A 22,349-nucleotide genomic window follows, 5' to 3' on the forward strand; every position below is an offset into this window, starting at 1 on the left:
GTCTATATGCTCGGGTTCTATTTTAGTTACATGGAACCTGTCAAACATGGCGGCTTCTACGGCAACGTCAAACTCTCAGAATTCAGACAATTCTGTGGCGGCTATCTTTGACTCTATGCAGTATGGACCTAACCCTGAGATGTCACAAACAGCACAGGTAAAGTCATTGGTAGCTTAATGTTTATCCAGAAACCCTTCTTTTATAAGCTCAGTTTGAACTTGAAGTAACCTTCAAACTTTAACACCATTCGCGGAACTGTTACTAATCGACCTAACTGAGTGCAATGGATGGCCTATGCTAGTACTGTAGCCTACTGTATTACTACCACTACCAGTCTATTAAGTAGTGCGTAACGAGGGTAAGAGTGTTCAGTATCTGGAATTCATGATTTGTTTCATCAGAAGTAAAAAGCTGCAAACTTTGTTAGATACAGCGTTAGTAAGCAAATGAAGTATTGTAACTTGTAAGTAAGTGAAACATGATTAGGCTAGGCCCAAGCTTGGCTAAGTAACTTGAGTAAGGATATTGGAATGGAACTTTATACTGTACATACATGTTTGTCTGAACCTTTTTTTCAGAGGTTTTTTTAATTTTAATTTTCCAATAATCATTATTTGTTAAAAAGGCGTGGCCTAGTAAGCTTCTTCTAGATATCTTATTGTAGGCCTAGGCTATATATATCTATGCTAAAGAATATGCAAACATTTACTGTATATACATGTTATTGTTAGCTTATAATATGCCCTACATTTATGAATAGCCTCTAGGTAATCCCATTTTACTGCTGTTCGGTAATTTAGAACTTTAATTTGTGTGATGGAGAGACTTTTTAGTTAACAATAAAAATCTAACTTACTACTAATGACATTTGGAGCATGCAAGCAGTGGACGCAAATTATCAAATATTATCAGGCTTGGCTATATACTGTAGTAATGATTTTAGTTTCACAGTCTTATCTATTCAAAGTACAGTATCAATCGATAATTGTTTCCGTTGTTTGCTGATATTTTGTCAATTGGCGGAATATTGTTGCGAAGATGTGTACATGCAGACGCATCCTGATGGAAATTCAACAACAAGAAAAAGAAAAAAAAAACGAAAGAAAAGATACAGTTTGTGATTAAAGTTGATAAAGCCTCCAAATATTAAAGCTAGAATATCAAATTCTGGTCACCCATGCTCATACTTCACCATACATGTACATTTTCACTAACTAAGCTTTTTATTCTATTATTGCATCTTCCATTAAATTGACCACTGTTTGATATCTTTGAATATTGCCTCATGGACTCTACTTTCTGACCTTTAGGAACAACACGTGCTGAAATATTGGGCCATTACCTATGACCTTTCATTCGTGCAGTACTTTTTAACACTAAAGCCTAATAAAAAAAAAAAATTCTCCATCACTTTAGGCTTGGTTTGATAAGCATGGTGGAAACTTGGGCCATTTTATCAACAACCAATGGGTGAAACCAGAGGGCAGGAAGCTCTACACCACAAGAGCACCATGCACAGGTGAAGTTCTAGCTACGACCATACAGGGAGAAGATGAAGATATTGAACTTGCTGTAAAGTCTGCTCGAAAGGCATTTGACTCCTGGAGTAAACTTCCATGTCATGTCCGAGCTAGGCATCTTTACAGGTTAGCTTTTAGCATTAAAGTCTTACTGTTTCACTTTCTCATTTCATTCAGTACAGTACATGATGGTAAAGGACTATTTTCATTCTATTTTTGTATATATATATAGTAATATGGTCTTTGATATTGTTTGTGATTGTTGGCTTCATGTGTGTCAGTAGTTAAGAATACGATTTTAGACCAAACAGTACCCTACTGTACTTCCCAATTAATATCGATTGTAATGTTTTTGCAATGAAAGTATATATCATCATGCAAGGAAAACTAAATCATTCATATTGTCTAGAAGGTCTTTGTGACATTAAGGATTATGAATGTTTTTACATGTACTGTATGTACTGTACATGTATGCAAGCTAAACAAACTGTACATGTTGTACCTACAGTATTATTGCTATTAGTGATCATGTCGGAAGCATGACATAATTGTTCAACACACATGATTGATACAGAACAGTACAGTAGATGCAGATTAGACCCACATTTTTGGTTTTGGTGTGCAACAGTATACAAATAATGAATGGTTATGAGTGCAATACAGGTAGTGCAAATATTTCATGAGTTGAAAGATGGAATGTTCCATTCAACGAGGCGCAGCCGAGTTGAATGGAACAAATTACATCTTTCAACGAATGAAATATTTGCACTACCTGTATTGCACGAATGGAAACCATTCATTATTTGTTTATACAACACCTTCAAATTTGGATATAATTGGATGTAAAATGCACTCATGCCACAGATTGTTTTGAACAGACAGGTTTCTCTGCTCTCTTACCATTGAAAAAAGTGCTATCAAAAAAGTATAACCCATGGTTCTATTTCATAGAGTGCAATAGAGGGGATTTTGCATGCAATCGACGAGCAATTGACCAATCAAATGGCCGGAATATAATTAGGTGTTGTATAATGTGTATAAGGGCATGGGCTACTGTACATAAGTTACAACAAGTACCACAGTATTACACAAACATTTACGATACAGAGCAATGTAGAAACTGTGGTACTGAATTCGTTTAGACCGTACATCTAAACAGAGTTACCGCTATTACAGTATTACACTTTTCAATCAGAGGAACAAAACTATAACCATAACCATAATCCTACGCACAATTTGATTTGACCTGTTCCAGGATCATGAAGTTGTTATTAATTTCTGTCTTACTCACCCAGTGTTGCTCGTCACGTCCAGAAACATCAGCGTTTACTGAGTGTCGTCGAAAGCCTTGACAACGGTAAACCAATCAGGGAGACCAGAGATGCTGATGTCCCTTTGTTGGTCAGACACTTCTACCATCATGCTGGTTGGGCCGAGCTTATGGATACAGAAATGAAGGATTGGAAGCCTATCGGTATGTACAGTACATCAGGTATTCCAGTAGCAAGGTAATGTACAGTATCTGTAGCTGCTGGTAATATGTTAATATATGTGCAACAGCTGTTAGCATGTCAACGTACAGTAGCGACTCATGTAATTATGCTAATATATATGCATAACAGATGTTTGCATATATCAACGATATATATTGTGTTTATACTGCAATACTTTATCCATAACAAGTGTTTGCATAGCAGCATACAGCAGGGGCTCCTTTAATGCTAATAAATATGCATAGCAAATATTTGCATATCAAATATTGTGTTTACTGTAGTACTCATACACCTGATATGCATATAGGCATATCAAGTGTTTGCATAGCACAGTACAGTAGTGGTTCAAGTAGTGCTAATATATGCACAACAGATGGTTGCATATTAACATAAAGTCAATGCATAATGCATAGCAGATGGTTGCATAGCAACAAACATCACAGGACGCTGTGAATTGTAGCAGATAGTTAATATATAGAATATATTAATACAGTCGATGGTTGCATAGCAATGTACAGTAATTAATGTCTCCTATAGTGCTTATTCTATGACGAAATACAGTTACTGTATGTCCACTGATGTTAAAAGAAAGTCTCTCACAGTTTGAAACTGAAAAACAATTGCTATATGCTCTAGGCCATAGGACATCATATTCTAGTCAAATGGGCTTAAACTAAGTCGTGCATTGTGGATAAGAAAATGCATGTACCAGCAGTTGATACAATCCTAATCCTTATTTATAACGATTGCAGTTTATAGTAAAGTATATTGCTGAGTTAAGTGTTGGCCTGTTGTTATTTTAGGTTGTACAGTACTGGAGTGACATTAGCATCTTAGGCTATTCTCTTAATAATATGCAGGTGTCATTGGTGGAATAGTACCGTGGAACTTCCCCCTGATGCTGTTGACGTGGAAGGTGTGTCCAGCCCTGGCAATGGGGAATACCATGGTCCTAAAGCCCGCCACCTACACCCGCCTATCGGCCCTACTCTTAGCTCAGATCTGTGCAGAGGCTGGCCTTCCTCCAGGGGTCTTTAACGTCGTGACTGGGAACGGAGCATTTGGGAGCAAGATGGCTGCTCACCCGGATGTAGATAAGATTGCATTTACAGGCTCCACAGAAGTGAGTGTCACTGCTTTCCTTCTCCATACAATGTGGGGGGGGAGGGGGAGGGGGTAATGGGGATATAGAAGTGAAGGGGATGGGGGGTGGGGTTCTCTGAGGGGATTCATTTATCGCTCTCTATTTCAATATTATTCAGGCGGAATATTCTGAAGACGGCTGGACGGAAAGGTAATCCGATTCCATGTAGCTAATGAGAGTCGATATTTATGAGGAAGAGGGGTGTAGAGTCTTGATAATGCAATCATTAAATATTTATGTTTATATTGAAACCTATATTCTCCAAGGTCTTAGCTACGTTGACCAGTATTCTAGGGAATAAAGCGTATGCATTGGGATAGTATTTTCTTATTTTATTTACATGGAAAAAAAAAAAAAACTTACACTGCTCTCTTAGGTTATTTACAGGAAACCCAAAGAAATGTAGGCTATTTATTCATTGAACTATTTCAATGGAGAATATGTGGAATTACAACATACTGAACAGGGGGAGATGTTTACAACACCAGGGTCGTAGAGAGGAATTTGCCAAGGGAGGGGCAGAGTTTGAAGGCAAACTATGTAAGCGAAGCGCCACAATGAGTTGGCCTGAAGGGTGAAAGAAAATTTTGGCCGAAAAGCCTCCTAGATCGCTGGAAATGGCACTTCCCAGTCTTTGTTAGTTGCATATAAACATTTTTGATTTTGAAATTACTAGCGAAATCATAAAAAAATATCAAAAATATGCTCAAGGTGGGGGGGAAATGTCGCCCCCTTTGCACCCCCCCCTTGTACAACACCGGGGTAAAGAGTCACCTGTATCCATCTGTATAATGTGCTGATGTCCGTACGTCTGTCCGTAGGTGGGTCAAATCTTACGTCGCTCTTTGGCAGGTACCGGTAAGAAGCTGTCTCTAGAACTTGGAGGAAAGTCACCATTTGTTGTTTTTGACTCTGCTGATATCGACTCCACTGTCGAAGGTGTGGTGGATGCTATCTGGTTCAACCAAGGACAGGTTTGTAGTCTTGCAATAACTTCCAGAGTGCTATCTGGTTTTATACTTTTACACCATTTAATCTTTTTATTTCCTTAGAGCATTGTCTGGGTGAGCCTCATAGATGAGGCAACACCTCCTTTTTTCTCTCGTCTTTAGTCTGTTAGCATCCCTTTAATAGTGTTTACCCTTTTATGTCTTTTATCAATCAATCAATCAGAAGACATTTATATAGCGCCAAAGTCAACAGAAATTGTTCAAAGGCGCTATTAGCCTTGGTCATTGATAACTTATCACACCTATTCACCAAAGTGTGCGCCCTTCAATCAAATTCTCCTGGCACTACAGTGCACCACAACCATGTGTCCCCCGGGGGACTTCCCATAGGGTGCAGCCAGAAACCGGCGCGCGCAACTATGTTTACAAGTTACCTCGCAAGTCCCCATTTATACTTTTTACATTTATACATTTATAATGGTTGAAGAGAGGCAATGGAGATAAAGTGCCTTGCCCAAGGACACAACACAATGATCTGGCCAGGGCTCAAACCTATAAACCTTAGATCACAAGTCCACTGCCTTAACCACTTGACAACAACGCTCTCTCCTCTTATCAGGCCTGTGAGGATGTACCTCACCATATGAAGATGCTATTTTTTCCATCTTCTTTAGATCTATACTATTTTTATCTTTTTTCATCAGTTCTCTTCTTGTTAGAGTAGAAGGTTGATATCAGCTAGATCTAATTTTTTATTTATTTTTTTATTTGTATTTTTTCATCTTTTCCCCTCATTGTCACCTGCTTCGGCTCACATTAAACCTTATAAACATAAATCATTTTTTTTCTACAGGTCTGTAGTGCTGGTTCCAGATTGATCGTTCAAGAGAATATCCTCTCGACGGTGGTCGATAAATTAAGGGACAGAATCTCTCACCTTCGTCTGGGACACTCGCTAGATAAATCCATCGACATGGGAGCCATCGTGGATCCTTCCCAGAGGAAGACAGTGGACGAGTACGTCGAGGATGCCAGAAAGGAAGGAGCTGAGGTTAGTCCATCAGAGAGATCTCAGTCTTACAAGTAAAAACAAAAAGGAGTTTAACCCCTGCTCGACCTCACGAGAGGTCCTACGGGGGATAATAATATGGTTTTGTAGAATAGACACTTTTTTTTTTCTTTTTTTTCTTGGGAAAGTTGTCTATTGTGCAGTCAGGGAGTTGCTGAGAAGTGAAGTATTATGCAATAACATTGTATAGAAGCCATAAATTAACACAAGGTTGGAACTGAAGAGCCAATTTGGGAGGGATCTCTAAAGAGGAGGAATTTCTAAGTAAATGGGATTTGGAGATGGAGCGGTTTCTATTGTTTGGGTCAGAAGTGGTTTGTCGGAATTTTTTTATTTGTTCTTAATGTATTCTTACAACTGTTTGCAGCATCTGGACTTTAATTTACATTAATTTAAAACAAGAAAAAACCCAACGAGTGCTCAAAATCTTTTCACATTGTAATTGATCGAACCAAGATAGTTTACAAGTACAAGCTGTTGTCAACGAATGCAGGTTAGACTTATCAAATAACTTATTAATTCCAACGGGCGCTGAAAACATTGTTTTGGATAGTTTTCTGTGGTATCAGCATTGTAGTGACTTGATTAAAACCTTAATATATCTAACTTTACTACTACTTCTTCCTCATTCTGTGAAGTAATGGTTTAGCTAGTTATATCAAGCTATTGTGCAGCACTAGAATAGTACAATATTTCCCATTCTTCTAGTAAAAGCTTGAAAATGGCATCTCAAGGAAAATGGAATGTAACAAGTTTACAAGGTATCAGGCTATGCTTTACTCCCAGGAGACCTCCTTAAGCTTCTATATTTGCCTTCTGGATTATTTTCCTTTGAGGTAGGACCGGGGTGTGTAGCATTTTGTCAAAATTATAAAGGAATAATTCATTGTCAGTTATTGAACTGGTTGCTGGGTTCTTATATCCACTTAGTAGACAAAATCCACAGATCATCTTCCTGATTATAAATAGGTCAAGTTGATAAGACATTTTTTTTTTCTGGTGGACTGAAGTAGTAGAATATTTATCTTCCGTTGTCAAATATGTAGTAAATATGTGAAGCAGGTGCTATATACAGGATTATAATGTGTTCCATATTTCCATGTTTACCCTTTAGCCGCTGCCTGGCAGTGTTATTATGTGCTCCATCACCCCATTTTGAATCTTTGCTAAATTTTCTCCGATCTCATGCTAAGTTTTGTATGATTTTTGCCATTGCAGGTTTATCAAAACTGGGACTGTGTACCTCAACAAGGATGCTACTACCCTCCTACAATCATCACCAACGTACAGACGTCATCCAGAGTCGTCATGGAAGAGGTTTGTACTCATCCTTCGCCACGAAAGTCACTGCATTTGGCGTAAACTTACTCCTGAAATCAAACATCTGTAGGGAATCAAAATTGAGTTTTTCTGACGTGATATTATTTGAAAGATCCCATGTATGTATTCTCTGGACTCGTTTATTAATCTACAGTAAAAATATTTAGCATGCAAATGTTTGGTGGTTTTGTGTTTCCTGTTGGCAAATAGAAAGTTTGATTTACCTGTGTCATAAGTTAATCATTTGGTGTGTGTAGTACCTACTAGTATGCTATGAGCAGGTTCGATTTTTCTAGTACGTGCTGTATTCCTTGGCCTATATCTCCATGGGTTCTAAGCTTTTAAACAGGTCCTGTGTGAGAAGTATATAACTCTAAAACTTGGCTTACCTGTAAGATCAGAGAATAAAAAGTCTGTTTACTGTTATGTTATAAGGAGGTTGGATTCCTCTTAGACATGATGCATTCCTTGGCCTACTGGATATATCTCAATGGGTTCTAAGCTTGTAAACAGGACCTGTGTGAAAAGTCTATAGCTGTAAAACGTGGCTTACCTGTAAGATCAGAGAATAAATAGTCTGTTTACTGTTATGTTATCAGGAGGTTAAACTCTTGTAGCTCGCTACAAAGTGTATTATAAGCAAATTAGAAGCAGTTTGTGGTGTGCTTAGCCTTTAACTGTATGGAAATGGAAAGATTGGCTCACCTATCTCTATGATTGGGGAATAATTAACTGTGTATACTGGAATGTTATGAGGAAGTCTGATCTCTGCAGCAACTCAGTGCATATTCTTGGCAATTCCTCAACAGATTCTTCAAAAGTTGATAATTACATTTAGTTAGTTGCAGGCATGTACGCTTTTAATGGCATTAAAAACAAACTTATTTTGAATTTTTTTCTTACCTCAAGTTACTTGAAAGAGACTCGTAGCACTAACTCTTAATTCACAGCTAATTTTCATAAAAATTGCTTTCCCATTAGATTTTTGGACCTGTTCTGGTGGTCTTGCCATTCCGCACTGCCAAGGAAGCCGTCGCCCTCGGCAACAACACAAACTACGGTCTGGCTGCCAGCGTCTGGACTGAAAATGTCAGCCTAGCCCTGGAAGTAGCTCTCAGCTTGAAAGCGGGTGCTGTCTGGATAAACGGTCACAACATGTTTGACGCAGCCGCAGGATTCGGCGGATATCGACACAGCGGGTATGGCCGGGATGGAGGGAAAGAGGTAAAGTAAGAGATACCCAAAAAAAAAAAAAGGGAGTAGGGTGGAGTGGTGATATAATCTATCATGGCAAAGCACTTACCTCCACTCCACCTTAGTCCTTAGAGGAAATCACTCCTAACTTTACGTATCAAAGTTTTGAATAGATTCATGGAACGGCTTTCCTTGGGAAGTTATTATAGGTAGACTTTTCAAAATTATTCGTAATTTTGTCCTTGATGGTAATTTGGTGGTTAGTAATTCCACGTAGGTAAAAAAGGTCGGTCAATCGGCTGTACGTCACTGATCAGTGATTGGTGAGTCTGTAATCTTATTTATCAACCTGTTTATTGCATCAAATTTTATAACCAAAAGTGAGATTTCCAGACATTTTTACCTGTTGGTTAAATTACATACATGTAACAATATTTGAAACAAGAATTGCCATTTATGCAACATGCACAAGAAACTAGTACACACTTTCCTCTCAATCCTAACTTGATATGGTAAAATTGATGACTGCAGAAGCTTCGTCTAATAATAATAATGATAATAATTAGTCTTATATAGTGCAGAATCCAACCTAAAGGTTTCTCAATGTGCTTTACAGATGTGTGTAGCATATAGAAAATAAGTTTTAATAACTTGTTTGAATTCTTCAAGTGAATCAATTTCCCGCAGATGGACTGGCAGCGAATTCCATAAGTGCGGGGCGGAATAGCAGAAACTGCGATCACCAAAGGTTCTTGTTTGTGTCACAGGAACAGTAAGTTGATAGAGGTATTGGGAACGAGTAGGTCTATCCGTTGTTCGCTCATGGATAAGGTTGTGAAGATATTCGGGTGAACCATACTTCAATGCCCTGAACATCAATATATTTCAATTCCAATCCGAGTGTTAACTGGAAGCCAGTGTAGATCTGGGTCTGTTATGAATTTCCTCATCACCGAAGCTGTTTTGCTCACTCTTCCCAGGGTTTGTATGAGTATGTCATGCCAAAGTGGATGAGTAAGCCTAGACCTGCGGCCATGGAGATGGACTATAAGAAGTTTGGTAGCCATGTCCCGTCCATGCCGACAGAAACAGAGAGCGAGGTGAATCTGGTGGAAGTCAACGGATCAAAATATCCCAGGTATGAGGGAGGAAAAGTTTAAGTGTATAATTTGTATCTGTTTCCATTATATGCCATCAGAAAAGAATATCCTGTGTTACCCTTGGAAAAGGTCATGAGAAAAAATTCTATGTTCTAAACCAATCCCCATGTAGTATTTCTCTTCAGTGAAAGAATGTATACTCGCTTGAAAGTTCAATCACAAGAAACTACTTGGCTGAGATTTTTGTATGTAAATTATGACAGAAATCAATTTCATTGGCCAAGCAACCTGAAAGTTTGGGACTTTCTTAGGTGATTAAGTACACCGTATATCTGTCGTACCTCCCTCCACCACCAAAGGACAAAATAAGTAAATTAGAGATACTCTAACTTTTAACTTAAAAGCTTCTTGCTCCAGAGGAATGAAAATAAATTTTGTGGAGAGAAATATGGTTAGTGAAGTGTTTGAAACATCCCTTCATTCCAAAATAGTATCTTAGTGGTTAATATTTATCATGGCAGAGTGTCACTTGCGATACTTCGTCCTTACATGTGCGATGTCATATTTGTATTGTCCATAACGCAGCATCGATCGAACTTACAAGAATTACTACGGGGGCTCACAGAAACGACCAGATGGGAACTACTCGATGCCGGTCATTGGAGCTAATGGACAGGTCATCGCTCTTGTGTCCGATTCAAACAGAAAGGATGTCAGGAACGCAGTGGAGGCGGCTCACAAGGCAGCTCCTGGGTGCGTAGGAAAACTTATTTCAAGATATAAATATCTCTTAGATTCCTCTTTTCCTTAGAAGCCTCATCAACTTGGTATTGCAATTCAGATTATTGAGTGGGGTTGATGGAGAGATTACCAGAGCCCTTACTGGATAGGGTTTTGTTTATATGCAGAATAGGGGAGTAGGATAGGGGAGTTATCTCCCCTTGGGGTAACAAAGTGTGATTAAAAGTCCAGGCCTTCCAAAGTTTAGGCAGCGAACAAACACAGTGGCCAGAAGACAATAATTGGTGGGTCGGGCTGTCTTTTTTACGGCATTTTGGTTTTTATTTACCGGTGTGAAATTTGGTCGGAAAACAATGAATTGGATGACAATGATGATGGCAGTTTCTGTATAGACGTAATATAATATCTCAACCATACCCTAATCAACCAACTGAATGGTTTTGTTATGTAGCTAAAAGATCATATTCTTCAAACACTATCTTTCTTACAGCTGCTTTGTCTACCTAACTTAATAAAAGTCTGCTTACACTTTTTTCTTGACATTGTTTAGGACAGTTGGATATTTGGGTTTTGATGATTGAGAAAGAAACGTTTGGTGAATGTTTATCTAAAAGGAATATTATCACCTCTCAGCCACAGTTGTGAATCTCTGATGAAATAATTACCTGGAGTTAACATTTGCAAGTCTGCCCCACCATATACAATGTATCCAGCACTGTGAGGGATAGGAAAGGTGAGGGGCAGGGTGGGGAATCATTAAGGAAGGGGGAGTCATGCAAACATCTCATCCCTTAGAACCTCTTACATATAACATGTTTCTTCACCTCTGCATAAATTAGTCTAGCATGTGTTAATTTTTTTTTTAAATTAGCTATTCCTACTTTTCATGATCTCCATAAACAAAAAAGCAAAGATAAAAGTGTTGCCAATTTATTTTTTGATTAAAGAAAAAAACCAAATGAACCACCAAATGGATGGCTAAATAATGTTTCATTTAATTTGTTCTTGTTAGTTGGGGCAAAAGGGCAGCTCATAACAGAGCTCAGATAGTTTACTACATGGCAGAGAACCTTGAGCAAAGAAGGAAAGAAGTAGCAGAGGTGAGTCAATCAGAGTTGTTTGCAACATTGTATGCATGCCATGAAATTGGTACTGTATTTAGTTCATCATATGTTTGCTTCTCCACTTTTAATGGGCTGTTAAAATCAAGGTTTTTTATTATTTTTCCAGTCTACATTTGGATGATTCCAGGGTAACTTTTGACCCACCCCCCCCCAAAGAAAATAGAAAAAAAGGAATTAAACTAGGTCTGAGGTCCAGTCAGTGTAGACACATACTGTAATGATTTTCTTGAGTCTTGCTGACTTTTTTTGTAGTAATAATAATCCCTTGTGTAATTTTCAGTCTCAAACACATCAACAAATTCTGCTGTTGGAAGATCTAATTTGTCTGTCATTATTCCTTCACAGAGCCTCAACAAGCTCACAGGTCGAGATATGGAAAGTTGTCTCAATGAGGTGGACCTCTCCATTCAGAGACTCTTCCATTGGGGAGCTTACGCTGACAAATATGGCGGCACTGTTCAGGTGGGTAAAGTTTAACGAGTATGGTGGCACTATGAATAATTCCAGTTGTGAAGATTAATGGGTAAGGTGGCAGTTAACAATTCACAAATGTGGCGGCACTGTTCGGGTGGGTAAAGTTTAACGAGTATGGTGGCACTATGAATAATTCCAGTTGTGAAGATTAATGGGTAAGGTGGCAGTTAACAATTCACAAATGTGGCGGCACTGTTCGAGTGGGTAAAGTTTAACGAGTATGGTGGCACTATGAATAATTCCAGTTGTGAAGATTAATGGGTAAGGTGGCAGTTTGCTGGACAGTATCAACTTACAACTCACAAAATGTGGCGGCACTGTTCGGGTGGGTAAAGTTTAACGAGTATGGTGGCACTATGAATAATTGCAGTTGTGAAGATTAATGGGCAAGGTGGCAGTTTTCCTGGACAGTATATTTCGGCACTGTTCGGGTGGGTAAAGTTTAACAAATACCTTGTTACTGTTTAATTTGACTTGTAAAGATGAATGGGCAAAAGGTGGCACTTTGCTGCACAGTAATATCTAACTACGGTGGCACTGCTCAAGTTAGTAAGATCAACAGAGTTAACAAATCCGCAGTGAAGGAACCTTGCCTCTCCTTCAAGCAGGCATGAGCTTTTTCAGCGAATTCGCGGAATATCCGTGATTTATTTTCTATCTGGGGGACAAAAACTATTATCCTAACACACTGTAACATATGTAAACTGGAGCCTATACCGCAATTTTTGCAAAGTTCCATGATTTTTTTTTTTACCCCAGTCTCATCCCTGTTCAAGTATAACAACAATCAGTCCACACAAGATTCATGATTTATCTATATCCTCATGCAGGAGACCATGCTGTACGGTGCCACGGTGAAGATACACGAGCCTGTCGGTGTGATCGCCATAACCTGTCCAGACGAGTCACCCCTCTTGGGCTTTGTGTCTCTGTTTGCCCCGGCTGTCATCCGGGGAAATGCAGTCGTCGTGGTTCCCAGTGAGAAGTATCCACTACTAGCTGCTGGATTCTACCAGGTACGCTGTTTCATCCCTGGCTAAAGGATTTATATTGCTTTGGCGCCGTTAAGAGCGTGGTGGCCAATTGGCTAAGGCGTCGGACTCTTGATCCAAGGATTGCTGGTTCGATTCCTGCCTAGTTCATTATGTTGTGTCCTTTGGGCAAGATGCTTTATCTCACTTGCCTCTCTCCACCCAGGGGTTAAATGGGTACCTGTGAGGTAACTTCTCATTGGGCGCAGTATATAACTGCTGCCGACTGGAGGGATTGTCTCTGGGACAGGTTATCATTGACCAGGGGTATATAACGTCTGTTCAGCGCTTTGAGACCATTCCCTGGTATAAAGCGCTGTATAAAAAGCAAATATTATTATGATCAATATTTCAGTGACAGAAATGTTATAGTGATTATAATTGTTGCCAATTTTAATTAGCTTTGTTTTTAACACATTGAGAAGGCAATGTAGAAGGGAAGTCTTGTCCCACTTCTCCCTTTCCCCCACCTCTCCTAAAATGAAGAATATGAAGCTTTTGTGTTCCTGTATGTTAAATCAAACACCTACTAAGTATTGCTGGAAGTTTTGATGCAATAGTGCACACTAGGGCATCTTCCATCCGCCCCCCCCCCCACACCCCCAGGACTTAATTGAATGATTAAAAAAGTTTCTAGCTTTTACTTCACTATCTGAAGTTGAAATTTAATTAATTTTAAGCTAATGATGTGCATTGTTATGTGATGCTAGTTTTGTTTTTCTTTTATTTGTTTTTATAAAGATTGACTCAAAAAGCTACTTTAAGGGGTAACTGAGCCTATGGATTTGTGCCAATTAAAGTGTACATTGATCATGTACCCCCTGGAAAAGTGTTGAACAATCAAAAGCAGTATGTATGAAAGAAACATATATATAAAGTTAAAAAAAAGATGATATTATATGAATAAAACCCCACTAATCTCACATAAAAATGAAATAATTCTGTCCAACAGTTAGCAACTAATTCTTTGATTTATTTATTGATTGATTGATTTATTTAGGTATTTGACACCTCCGACCTTCCTGGGGGCGTGGTCAACATCCTCACCGGTAACAAAGAACACCTGACTAAGTACCTCTCCGAGCACCACGACGTTCAGGCCATGTGGTACTTTGGAACCGCGGAGGGGTCCAAATTTGTGGAGTGGACCTCTGCTACCAACCTTAAGAGGACCTGGGTCGATTACGGCATTCCCCGAGATTGGACCAACCGAGAACAAGGGCAAGGGGAAGAGTTTCTTTACCATGCCATCCAAGTGAAGAATGTATGGATACCAATGGGTGACATATTTGCTAATTGATGAATTATTGTGATCACCCCCCCCCCCACCCCCACCATCACCTTTTCCTTTATACCCACCGTCTCTGCTTGCCAGGTTGTGAATCCCTGGTTGGTTCAAATAATTGTCACATCAGTACTTTAGTGAATAATTGGTACATCATTTTGGGCAGATTAAATCTAAAAGGAATAATGGTTTTTCATACTAAATGGAAGAACGCATTTTATAACAAAACAAAGATTTGACGATCGGCAGTACCACAGGATACATCTTGTTAGCCAAAACTGTCTGTCTTTAAAAGTTAACTACATCAGGAAACACATTTTTTTTTCTTTATAAATACCCTATATTTGACATATTTTTGAAAGAGTTCTCATCTCATTGAGATGTAAAATAATTCCCATCTGATGGAGAGCCAAAAAATTCCTACCCAGATAGTTAAAGTTTTTCTGCGTTTAATTATTTGGATCTATTAATATGTTCTTCCAGTTGTCTTTTCACTGGGTAACTTCCAATCAAGAAATTGATGTGGTGTTAACCTACAAGATCACCATGAAATTCATGCTCTTAATATTTCAAGAGTGAATGAGTTATTGCATAAGGAACACCTCCAGGAAATTTTACAAGCAAATTGCTGTAAAAACTTAGCAAAGTTTGAAAGTAGATTAAATTATCTTGGGTTTATTCACAGGTTTGTAGGTCTGTTGTCCCTATTGTGGTTGAAGAATTTTGAAATAACATCATAACTGTTACAGAATTCGCCAAATAATAGTTATAAATATAATATTTATGTTCTACCTCTTGTTTTTCTTAGCCATTAAAGTTTTCTTTTAATGAGTTGACGATGATCATTGTCTTTAGATGACGATCAGTACTAAGATATTGTGTAACAACCTAGCAAACTTAATCTATGCTGTCAAATTTCACTAAAGGATCAATGATATAACACTTGTTAGATTTGCAAATTTATTCCGAGTGAAATTGCCGAGATTAATATTGTTATTAATTACTATCTCCCCAAATTTCATTTGGTGATATAAAGCTTACAATGGTATGATGTCAAGACTAATTTATCATTTGTCATCTTCGTTTCGACTATTACTTGGTGTAGGGTCGGTTAGCTTGTGCCAACTAAATATATACTCAATGTTTTGATGCTTTTGATATTTGAATGCTTGTAACAGTGTTTGTTTGAAAGCTTCCTTCATCCTCAGGAACTGGTGGTATTCATAAATCTCTCCTACTCCTAGTTTTAATTTGTAAGTAGTGGGGGGGGGGTATTTCTTGGGTTATGATTCTGTTTCAAAGATTATTTAACAAGCCTCCACACAAAGTGCCTTGTTTCAAAATTTATGTTCTTGGGAGTCTTTGTGAAAATTGATTTTATGGGTACCTTTCATCACTTTTGTCAATAAATGTAAATTATTTTTAAATAGCTATAAAGTCTTCTCCCAAATTACGAAATTGTCACTTTTGAACCTCAAATTTTAGTTCCTGTCTGTTTTAAAAATAATGGAAACTAATGGTCATTACTTGAGTTTTTGAAAGGAATTATATGATTTTGTATCATGACAATGCTCTTTGATAATTGTTGTCAACATATTTTGAGTAGGAGTTGAAGAAATTAATTTCCAAACTTCATGTGTAGGGGTTTTGATCAGACAAAACATTCAAGATTTATTGCCAGGTTAGGATTATTGAAAGCATAAAATACTTTATTACCTTTTGAAGAAATTGGTCTAAGAAAAAGTGAAGCTTTAAAGTTTTACTTCAATAGCAATATTTAATAAATGCTTGATTTTGAGTAATATTTCAAACATCAAATTCACCCAAGAGTATAAAACGGTTGCTAAACTCCTGTTTTTTTGTTGGTTTTTTTGCCCTCCCAGAGTCGACCACAATAAACCTTGAACAAATAAAATGATTGGCTATCTATTTTTTATTTATCATTTATCTTGAAAGATTGTTATTTGTAGAAAACTTTTTGATTAGATCATAACTACCTTATGTTGTAACATCTTACAATGCAAGAAATACCTTGAACAACAAAAAACAACAAAAAGGGGTGAATTTAATTATTTTTCGGTGAGGCCATTTATTGTGAGTAGTATTAAGTATTGAACCTGAACACAAAATCTGCTCAGTTAATTTTCTTCTGTGATCACATCTCCTCTCTCTTTTAGCTCACGCTAATCACAGTTCTTCACCAGTCTATGTAAATATTTACATACAAAGCCTGTAAAACATAACCACTATGTACTGAGATTTGCAATTCCCAGGTTCCAAGTGTGCCAATCGTTTCAAGGCCCTAGTACTGCGGACTGGAACACCCATTTGGTACCAGTTTACACCCCACCCAGTCTTATCAAGCATTACTTCCATTAAAACATGCCAGATGAACACCCTTTGAGGTCATGGCACCATACGCTTACCCAAGTCCCCCTCCCTATTATTGCAGGCTTGACCCATACATAGGAAGTTGGTATGTCTCTATTCTTCATAGAGGCCCCTTGACCTTGATGGCCACTTGACCATGATGACCACTTGATCTTTGGCACCTTGACCTCCCATTGACCTTATTGGCTCATTGATCTTGATGACCACAATATTCATATTGATGACCCGTTCACCTTGGTGGCCACTTGAAATTGGTGACCTTGATGAACCCTTGACCTTGATGGCCACTTGACTTTGGTGGCCACTTGACCTTGGGATCCTTTGATCTTGTCTGACAAAAATAAAGTTGTTTGTCTTGCTTGTAATTGTTCACAGAGGCTAGGGGACCTTGAGGGGCCCATTGTCCTAGAGGCCCATTGTCCTAGGGACCTTGAGGGGCCCATTGTCCTAGGGGCTCCTAAGGACTTGCCTTGTGTACCTATTGGATCATCTGGTACTGATTGGTTATCATCACTCTTGCATTGCAGTGTCAGAAAGATACTTTCACTGACAGAGCAGACCCTCAGAGGTCACTGACATAGTTCTGACGCTATGCTACCCCTTTGCCCATTTCAATAGCTGTGGCTAGAGGCACCGGTTTCCACTCTGTGTGATCCTGAATAAACACGACGCCTTTCTTGATGAAGATGTGACGATTGCCGAGTGCAAACACCTGGATGCCTTCTTCTCTTTTATTCGTTGGTACAAAGAGAATTCCACTTTCTTCAGCCTGGGGAAGAATAAATAAAAAAATTAATAAGTGGGAACTCTATGAAATTTAATCAGTTTGACGCACGGCTCTGTGAGTTTTATGCAATTATTCCATAAAACTGCTCTAACATTAACTCCCTGGTCTTCCAGCAGCAGTGAGAAATGTTTGCAAAATTCCAAATTGTTTCGTTTTGGAATTATGAATAATGAATAAACGATAAGTGAGAAAAGAAAAATACAAAACCAACATCAATGCAAAAAGCTTAGTGTTAGTTTTGATGAAATGCATACAAAACTCCTAACTCATCAACTAGAAACTGAGAGGGTTAACTAATATTTGGCTTTACTTTCTACATAGCAATTGGGGTAATCAAGTCAACGGAGAGAGAGAGTTACAGAGTTGCCAGGGATGAGCCTGGGGGTAAAAACAAAATCACTACTTTGTGGGTGAATCTATACTAATGCCGAAGGCGTCAGCATGTTTTGAAAATTCAGAGAAAAAATTGCGGTATAGGCTCCAGTTTGCATATGCTACAGTGTGTTAGGATAATAGTGTTTGTCCCCCTGCAGGTTGGATAGCCATAGGTAATGAAAAACATGCAAACGACGGATCAAATGATACAAACGCTGTTGTTAGAAATTCACGGAAATTGAGAGGTGTAAATCTCGGAGGTAGAAAATAAATCACAGATATTCCGCGAATTCGAGGAGAAAGCTCATGCCTGAGTTAACTAATCATGCCAGTATATAGAAGTCACACAATGGCTAACAAAGCTGATCAGTTCATTAGGACATGAAGAAAAAACGAAATTGATACAAGCAGCAGCTTACCTTCCTCTCTAATAATTCTCTAAACGTTTCAGGTACTTCAGCTTGAGGTGTGGATGCCAGCTGAAACAGCAAGGAGGATGTAGAGAAATTATCTCAACAGAAGTATTCAAAACATGAGGAGAGCTTACAATATGAATAATTTACACAGGAATTAAAGAGAAAAAGAGTCGCTGAATATTATATTAGTATGTTGTTTGTATGACATCTGCACATACAGACAGACAGACACAGACAGACATGAGGGTATGCTGCTATAAACCAAAAAATCCTAAGTTTGGATGTTTATGCAAAAAGGCCAAAAACATAAATAAGACGTTCCCTCCAAAAATGTCCCAGGATTTGAAAAGAAAAGAAATGCTTACTGGACACTGCATCTCCATATGTAGAAGCAGGAAACTTTAACATAGCAATGTTCATAGGTAACCTTGATGGGCACCTGCTTGTAAATATAAAACAACCATAGACCGTACAATATCCTTTTGTATGTTTTTAAATCTCTGCATGGTGAGGCTCCCAGCTATCTGATTGATTTTCTTTCTTTGTATAATGCTCCTCTAAGTAATGTTGATGGTTTGAGACGTAGACTCCGCTCCTCATCTGATACCACCAGACTCATGATTCCACGCCCAAAGCGTTAAACTGGTGATAAATCGTTTCAAGTTATTGGTCCCCGTCTCTGGAACCAGCTGCCTGTGGGTATTGGTGTGGCAGTTTCCGTCTCGGTCTTCAAAGGTCTCATGAAAACATATTTATTTACTGCGCAGTAATGTTTGCATTTTTTGCTTGTGTTTAGGATTGGTGTTTGTTTTCATTGTGTAGTTTATTTTTGTTTCTGTAAAGCGCTGTGATCTTTTGTAGAGCGCTCTATCAAATACATAGGTACAATAATAATAATAATAATATGCAGGGATGTGCCCACGCTGGGTGGCACTGGGCGGCCCTGCCCAGCACTAAAAATTACCGCCCAGCACTGTCTTAAATATTGTGAATCCCGCCCAGCACTATTTTCACCTAAAATCACGACATTCCTAACAATATATTTCACACAAAAACTTTAAAAATGTAAATTGTTAGCAAAACTAGTGTATGTGCTTTAAAAGCTACACAAGTGCCATCATTTGGCATCTGAGCACCTTCAAAAATCGAAAAATTTCTCAAAGGGGAGGGGGACACCTCCTCCCCCTTAGACCCTCCCCCTTAGACCCTCCCCCAGGACGGCGATCAGTATACCCGGCACTCAGGAAATCCTGGGCACATCCCTGAATATGGGTTTGACCTCCTCACCTTGTCTTCCCATCTTTCTTGACCTCTGGCCCTCTGCCTCTGCAGGTTGCTAAGATACGCTAAGTTCTCTTTGATGATGTTATGACCCGAAACAGCCCTGTTCATAATAGCCAGGGCATCACTGAAATAATCTAAAAATAAGAAAAGAGAAAAGCGTTATTTTTGTCCGTGGCAAAAGTTGAAACACAAGATAACAGTCATGAACGACTTTTCCCCAAAACAGCTGAGAAAAAAAAATCTTTATTTAATTTTGGAGACATCACTGATTTAATGTTTTCTTTACACACAAGACTGAAGACTTAAGCAAGTCCACAAAGGCATTATAGAACAACATTGCTTTATTATTTTATATTTTTCCTTATTTGTTAAAAATATGATAAATTTCTGTGTAATGGGGAGAAGGGTTTTGCAATTTTTTTTAATCTAAATGTTCAAGCTCTTACATGCCTATTTAAAAGTCTAAAAATCTCAAAATTTAAAAATCTCAAAATTTAAATATATCTCAAACATTTAAAAAATCTCAAAATTTTCAAAGTATGAAAATCTCAAAATGTGAGTCTCGGAGAATCTGAAAAATCTAAAAAGTGTCAAGAATATCTATCAAACTTGAATACCCTGAATTTAGATCTTCTTTGCATCGACTTACTCTTTATGACCGGTTCTGTTGAAATTCTTGTCGGAAAGAGACTTTTCCAGCCAGAGAACCAGTTTGATACTTCTTCAAAGTTAGGTGAATTACCTAACCAAGAAATAAGGACCTGGATCCATTTCGGGAAGAAGTTCTTCTCAAAGAGGGTAACCATGACAGGAGTCGGTAAGAATTCATCCCATGCCATTACCCAATGGAAAGGCTCTATTTTAATGAAAAAAACAAATGATATTATGAATGCCACTATACTGCACAAACACACAAACCATTCCTGTTATTAAATGCTGCCTTAATCATCTTTTCAGTCTGACAGATTCCTGCCGATAAGAATATTATGTTGAGGTGCACCTTTTTCCAAACAGGAAATAAGCCCCTTGGTAAAAAATTAGCCTTAACCATCTTTTTCAGTTCTGACAGGTTCCTGTCAATGAGAATATTATGTTGAGGTGCACCTTTTTCCAAACAAGATATTAGCCCCTTGGTAAAGAATGAGATTTATCATCTTTTTCAGTTCTGATAGTTTCCTGTCAATAAGAATATTATGTTGAGGTGCACCTTTTTCCAAACAGGAAATTAGCCTTTGGTAGAGGTTGAGCAAAGTGCTGTTTAGAAAACACATTAACATACACATGCATGGTTTGTAAACAAACACAACCTACATACAATATAAGCATATATATTTGTCAATGTATCATGCAATCACTACCCTCAATATATAATACTGGGTGGACCATATGCTATTGCCATTACAAATCTTGTTGCAGTTCAGTCCTTAAGATGTACACACATAAACTGAGACTTACCTGGAAATTCATTGCTGGAAAGACTAGAAATGAGAATTGCATGTCATATGTGATGCATCTTTAAAACACCATATATACATACAACCCCCCCCACCCACCCCCCAATAAACCATCCTTGGCTCACTGTCTTAACAGTAGACGTTTAGCACCGGATGTACGATGTTTTACCACAGAGGTTGACATGTTTTGTTTGTAACAAAATAACTCACTATTTGCCACTAGGACATACATGCATTGCGCAAGCTTGATGCAAGTCATGAAATTCAAAATCTGTTTATCTGTTGCTAATGCAACTGTGGTACCATACATGAATAGTGACATTGCTACAAGCATGGACAAGAAAATATTAATTTCACAAGTTTTTGCCACAAATTGTACTTACGTAAGTGCTGCTGATACGGATTTATGGAAAACTCTTGTAGACAGATGGCAAGCTTGGGAACGATGTTTCTCAAAATGAAAGCATCCATGGTTCCTTGGGAGAAGACGGCCTTCCATGGAGTGAGGATGGTCTTGGCAGAGGAATCACTGGGATGCCAACCGGTCAGAGCGTTGCCAAACTTCTGCCTGATTGGCGCATAAACAGGTTCTAACTTGTCACCTTTTGTGAAGAGAAGAGAAAAATTAACATTTGATATATGAAGGAGGTATCATTGTTCTAAGCATCCCGCTGGAATTTCCAATCAAATCCTACATACCGTTGTCGAGATTTTAAAACATTTGAAGGTGACACATTTTGTGCAAGATGTGAACTTGAAGCAAACACAGGGCTGGCGTTATATTTTCATACTCACCTAGCAGGGGTAACCATGGGTGTATCCAGGAGTGAATGGGTACAACATCTGTAAGTGGGTCCCACATTGTGCAAGATGTGAACTTGAAGCAAACACAGGGTTGTCATTATAACTGTCATACTCACCTAGCAGGGGTAACCATGGGTGTATCCAGGAGTGAATGGGTACAACATCTGTAAGTGGGTCCCAGTCTTCGACTTCCTTTACAAGTCTCGGCATGATCAATTGATCAAAGATGTTATCCTTCACCCAAACTGGAATCAATGGAATCCAATTTTCCAGAAATTCTGTAAAAAAAATTATTAAAGTATTCGAAAATGATATTCATATTTGGATCAAATTGCTACAGAATTGCAGAAAAACAAAACTGGCTTTTGTACATGAAAAAGCATGTAATGAAT

General features: G+C 38.3%; 2 protein-coding genes across 3 annotated transcripts in view; one reads left to right on the forward strand and one right to left on the reverse strand.

Annotated features, from left to right (window-relative positions):
- On the forward strand, positions 1 to 16,361 carry LOC139969724 (aldehyde dehydrogenase family 16 member A1-like). The gene is made up of 14 exons (XM_071974925.1): positions 1 to 157; positions 1,418 to 1,647; positions 2,817 to 2,995; positions 3,875 to 4,137; positions 4,980 to 5,132; positions 5,962 to 6,159; positions 7,396 to 7,494; positions 8,479 to 8,721; positions 9,672 to 9,829; positions 10,377 to 10,544; positions 11,545 to 11,632; positions 12,002 to 12,118; positions 12,961 to 13,146; positions 14,162 to 16,361. Exons 1-14 carry the CDS (start codon positions 47 to 49, stop codon positions 14,459 to 14,461), a joined length of 2,493 nt encoding a protein of 830 aa, XP_071831026.1. The 5' UTR covers positions 1 to 46; the 3' UTR covers positions 14,462 to 16,361.
- LOC139969731 (tuftelin-interacting protein 11-like) overlaps positions 15,729 to 22,349 on the reverse strand; it is a 16,659-nt gene continuing 10,038 nt past the window's right edge. The window contains exons 9-15 of one of the 2 annotated variants that reach the window (XR_011793796.1): positions 22,074 to 22,235; positions 21,537 to 21,755; positions 20,349 to 20,555; positions 19,703 to 19,833; positions 18,419 to 18,478; positions 17,267 to 17,606; positions 15,729 to 17,224 (exon numbers count right to left, since the gene is read on the reverse strand). Coding sequence is in view for 1 of the 2 variants with exons in the window: in XM_071974938.1 (XP_071831039.1) it covers positions 17,427 to 17,606; positions 18,419 to 18,478; positions 19,703 to 19,833; positions 20,349 to 20,555; positions 21,537 to 21,755; positions 22,074 to 22,235 (959 nt within the window). In the remaining variant the exon portion in view is untranslated. Of the gene's footprint in view, positions 17,607 to 18,418; positions 18,479 to 19,702; positions 19,834 to 20,348; positions 20,556 to 21,536; positions 21,756 to 22,073; positions 22,236 to 22,349 lie in introns of both variants that reach the window. The other variant, XM_071974938.1, reaches the window with a different exon arrangement.

The sequence above is a fragment of the Apostichopus japonicus genome, chromosome 1 (genome assembly GCF_037975245.1).
Source record: "Apostichopus japonicus isolate 1M-3 chromosome 1, ASM3797524v1, whole genome shotgun sequence".
In the NCBI taxonomy this organism is placed as follows: Eukaryota; Metazoa; Echinodermata; class Holothuroidea; order Aspidochirotida; family Stichopodidae; genus Apostichopus; species Apostichopus japonicus.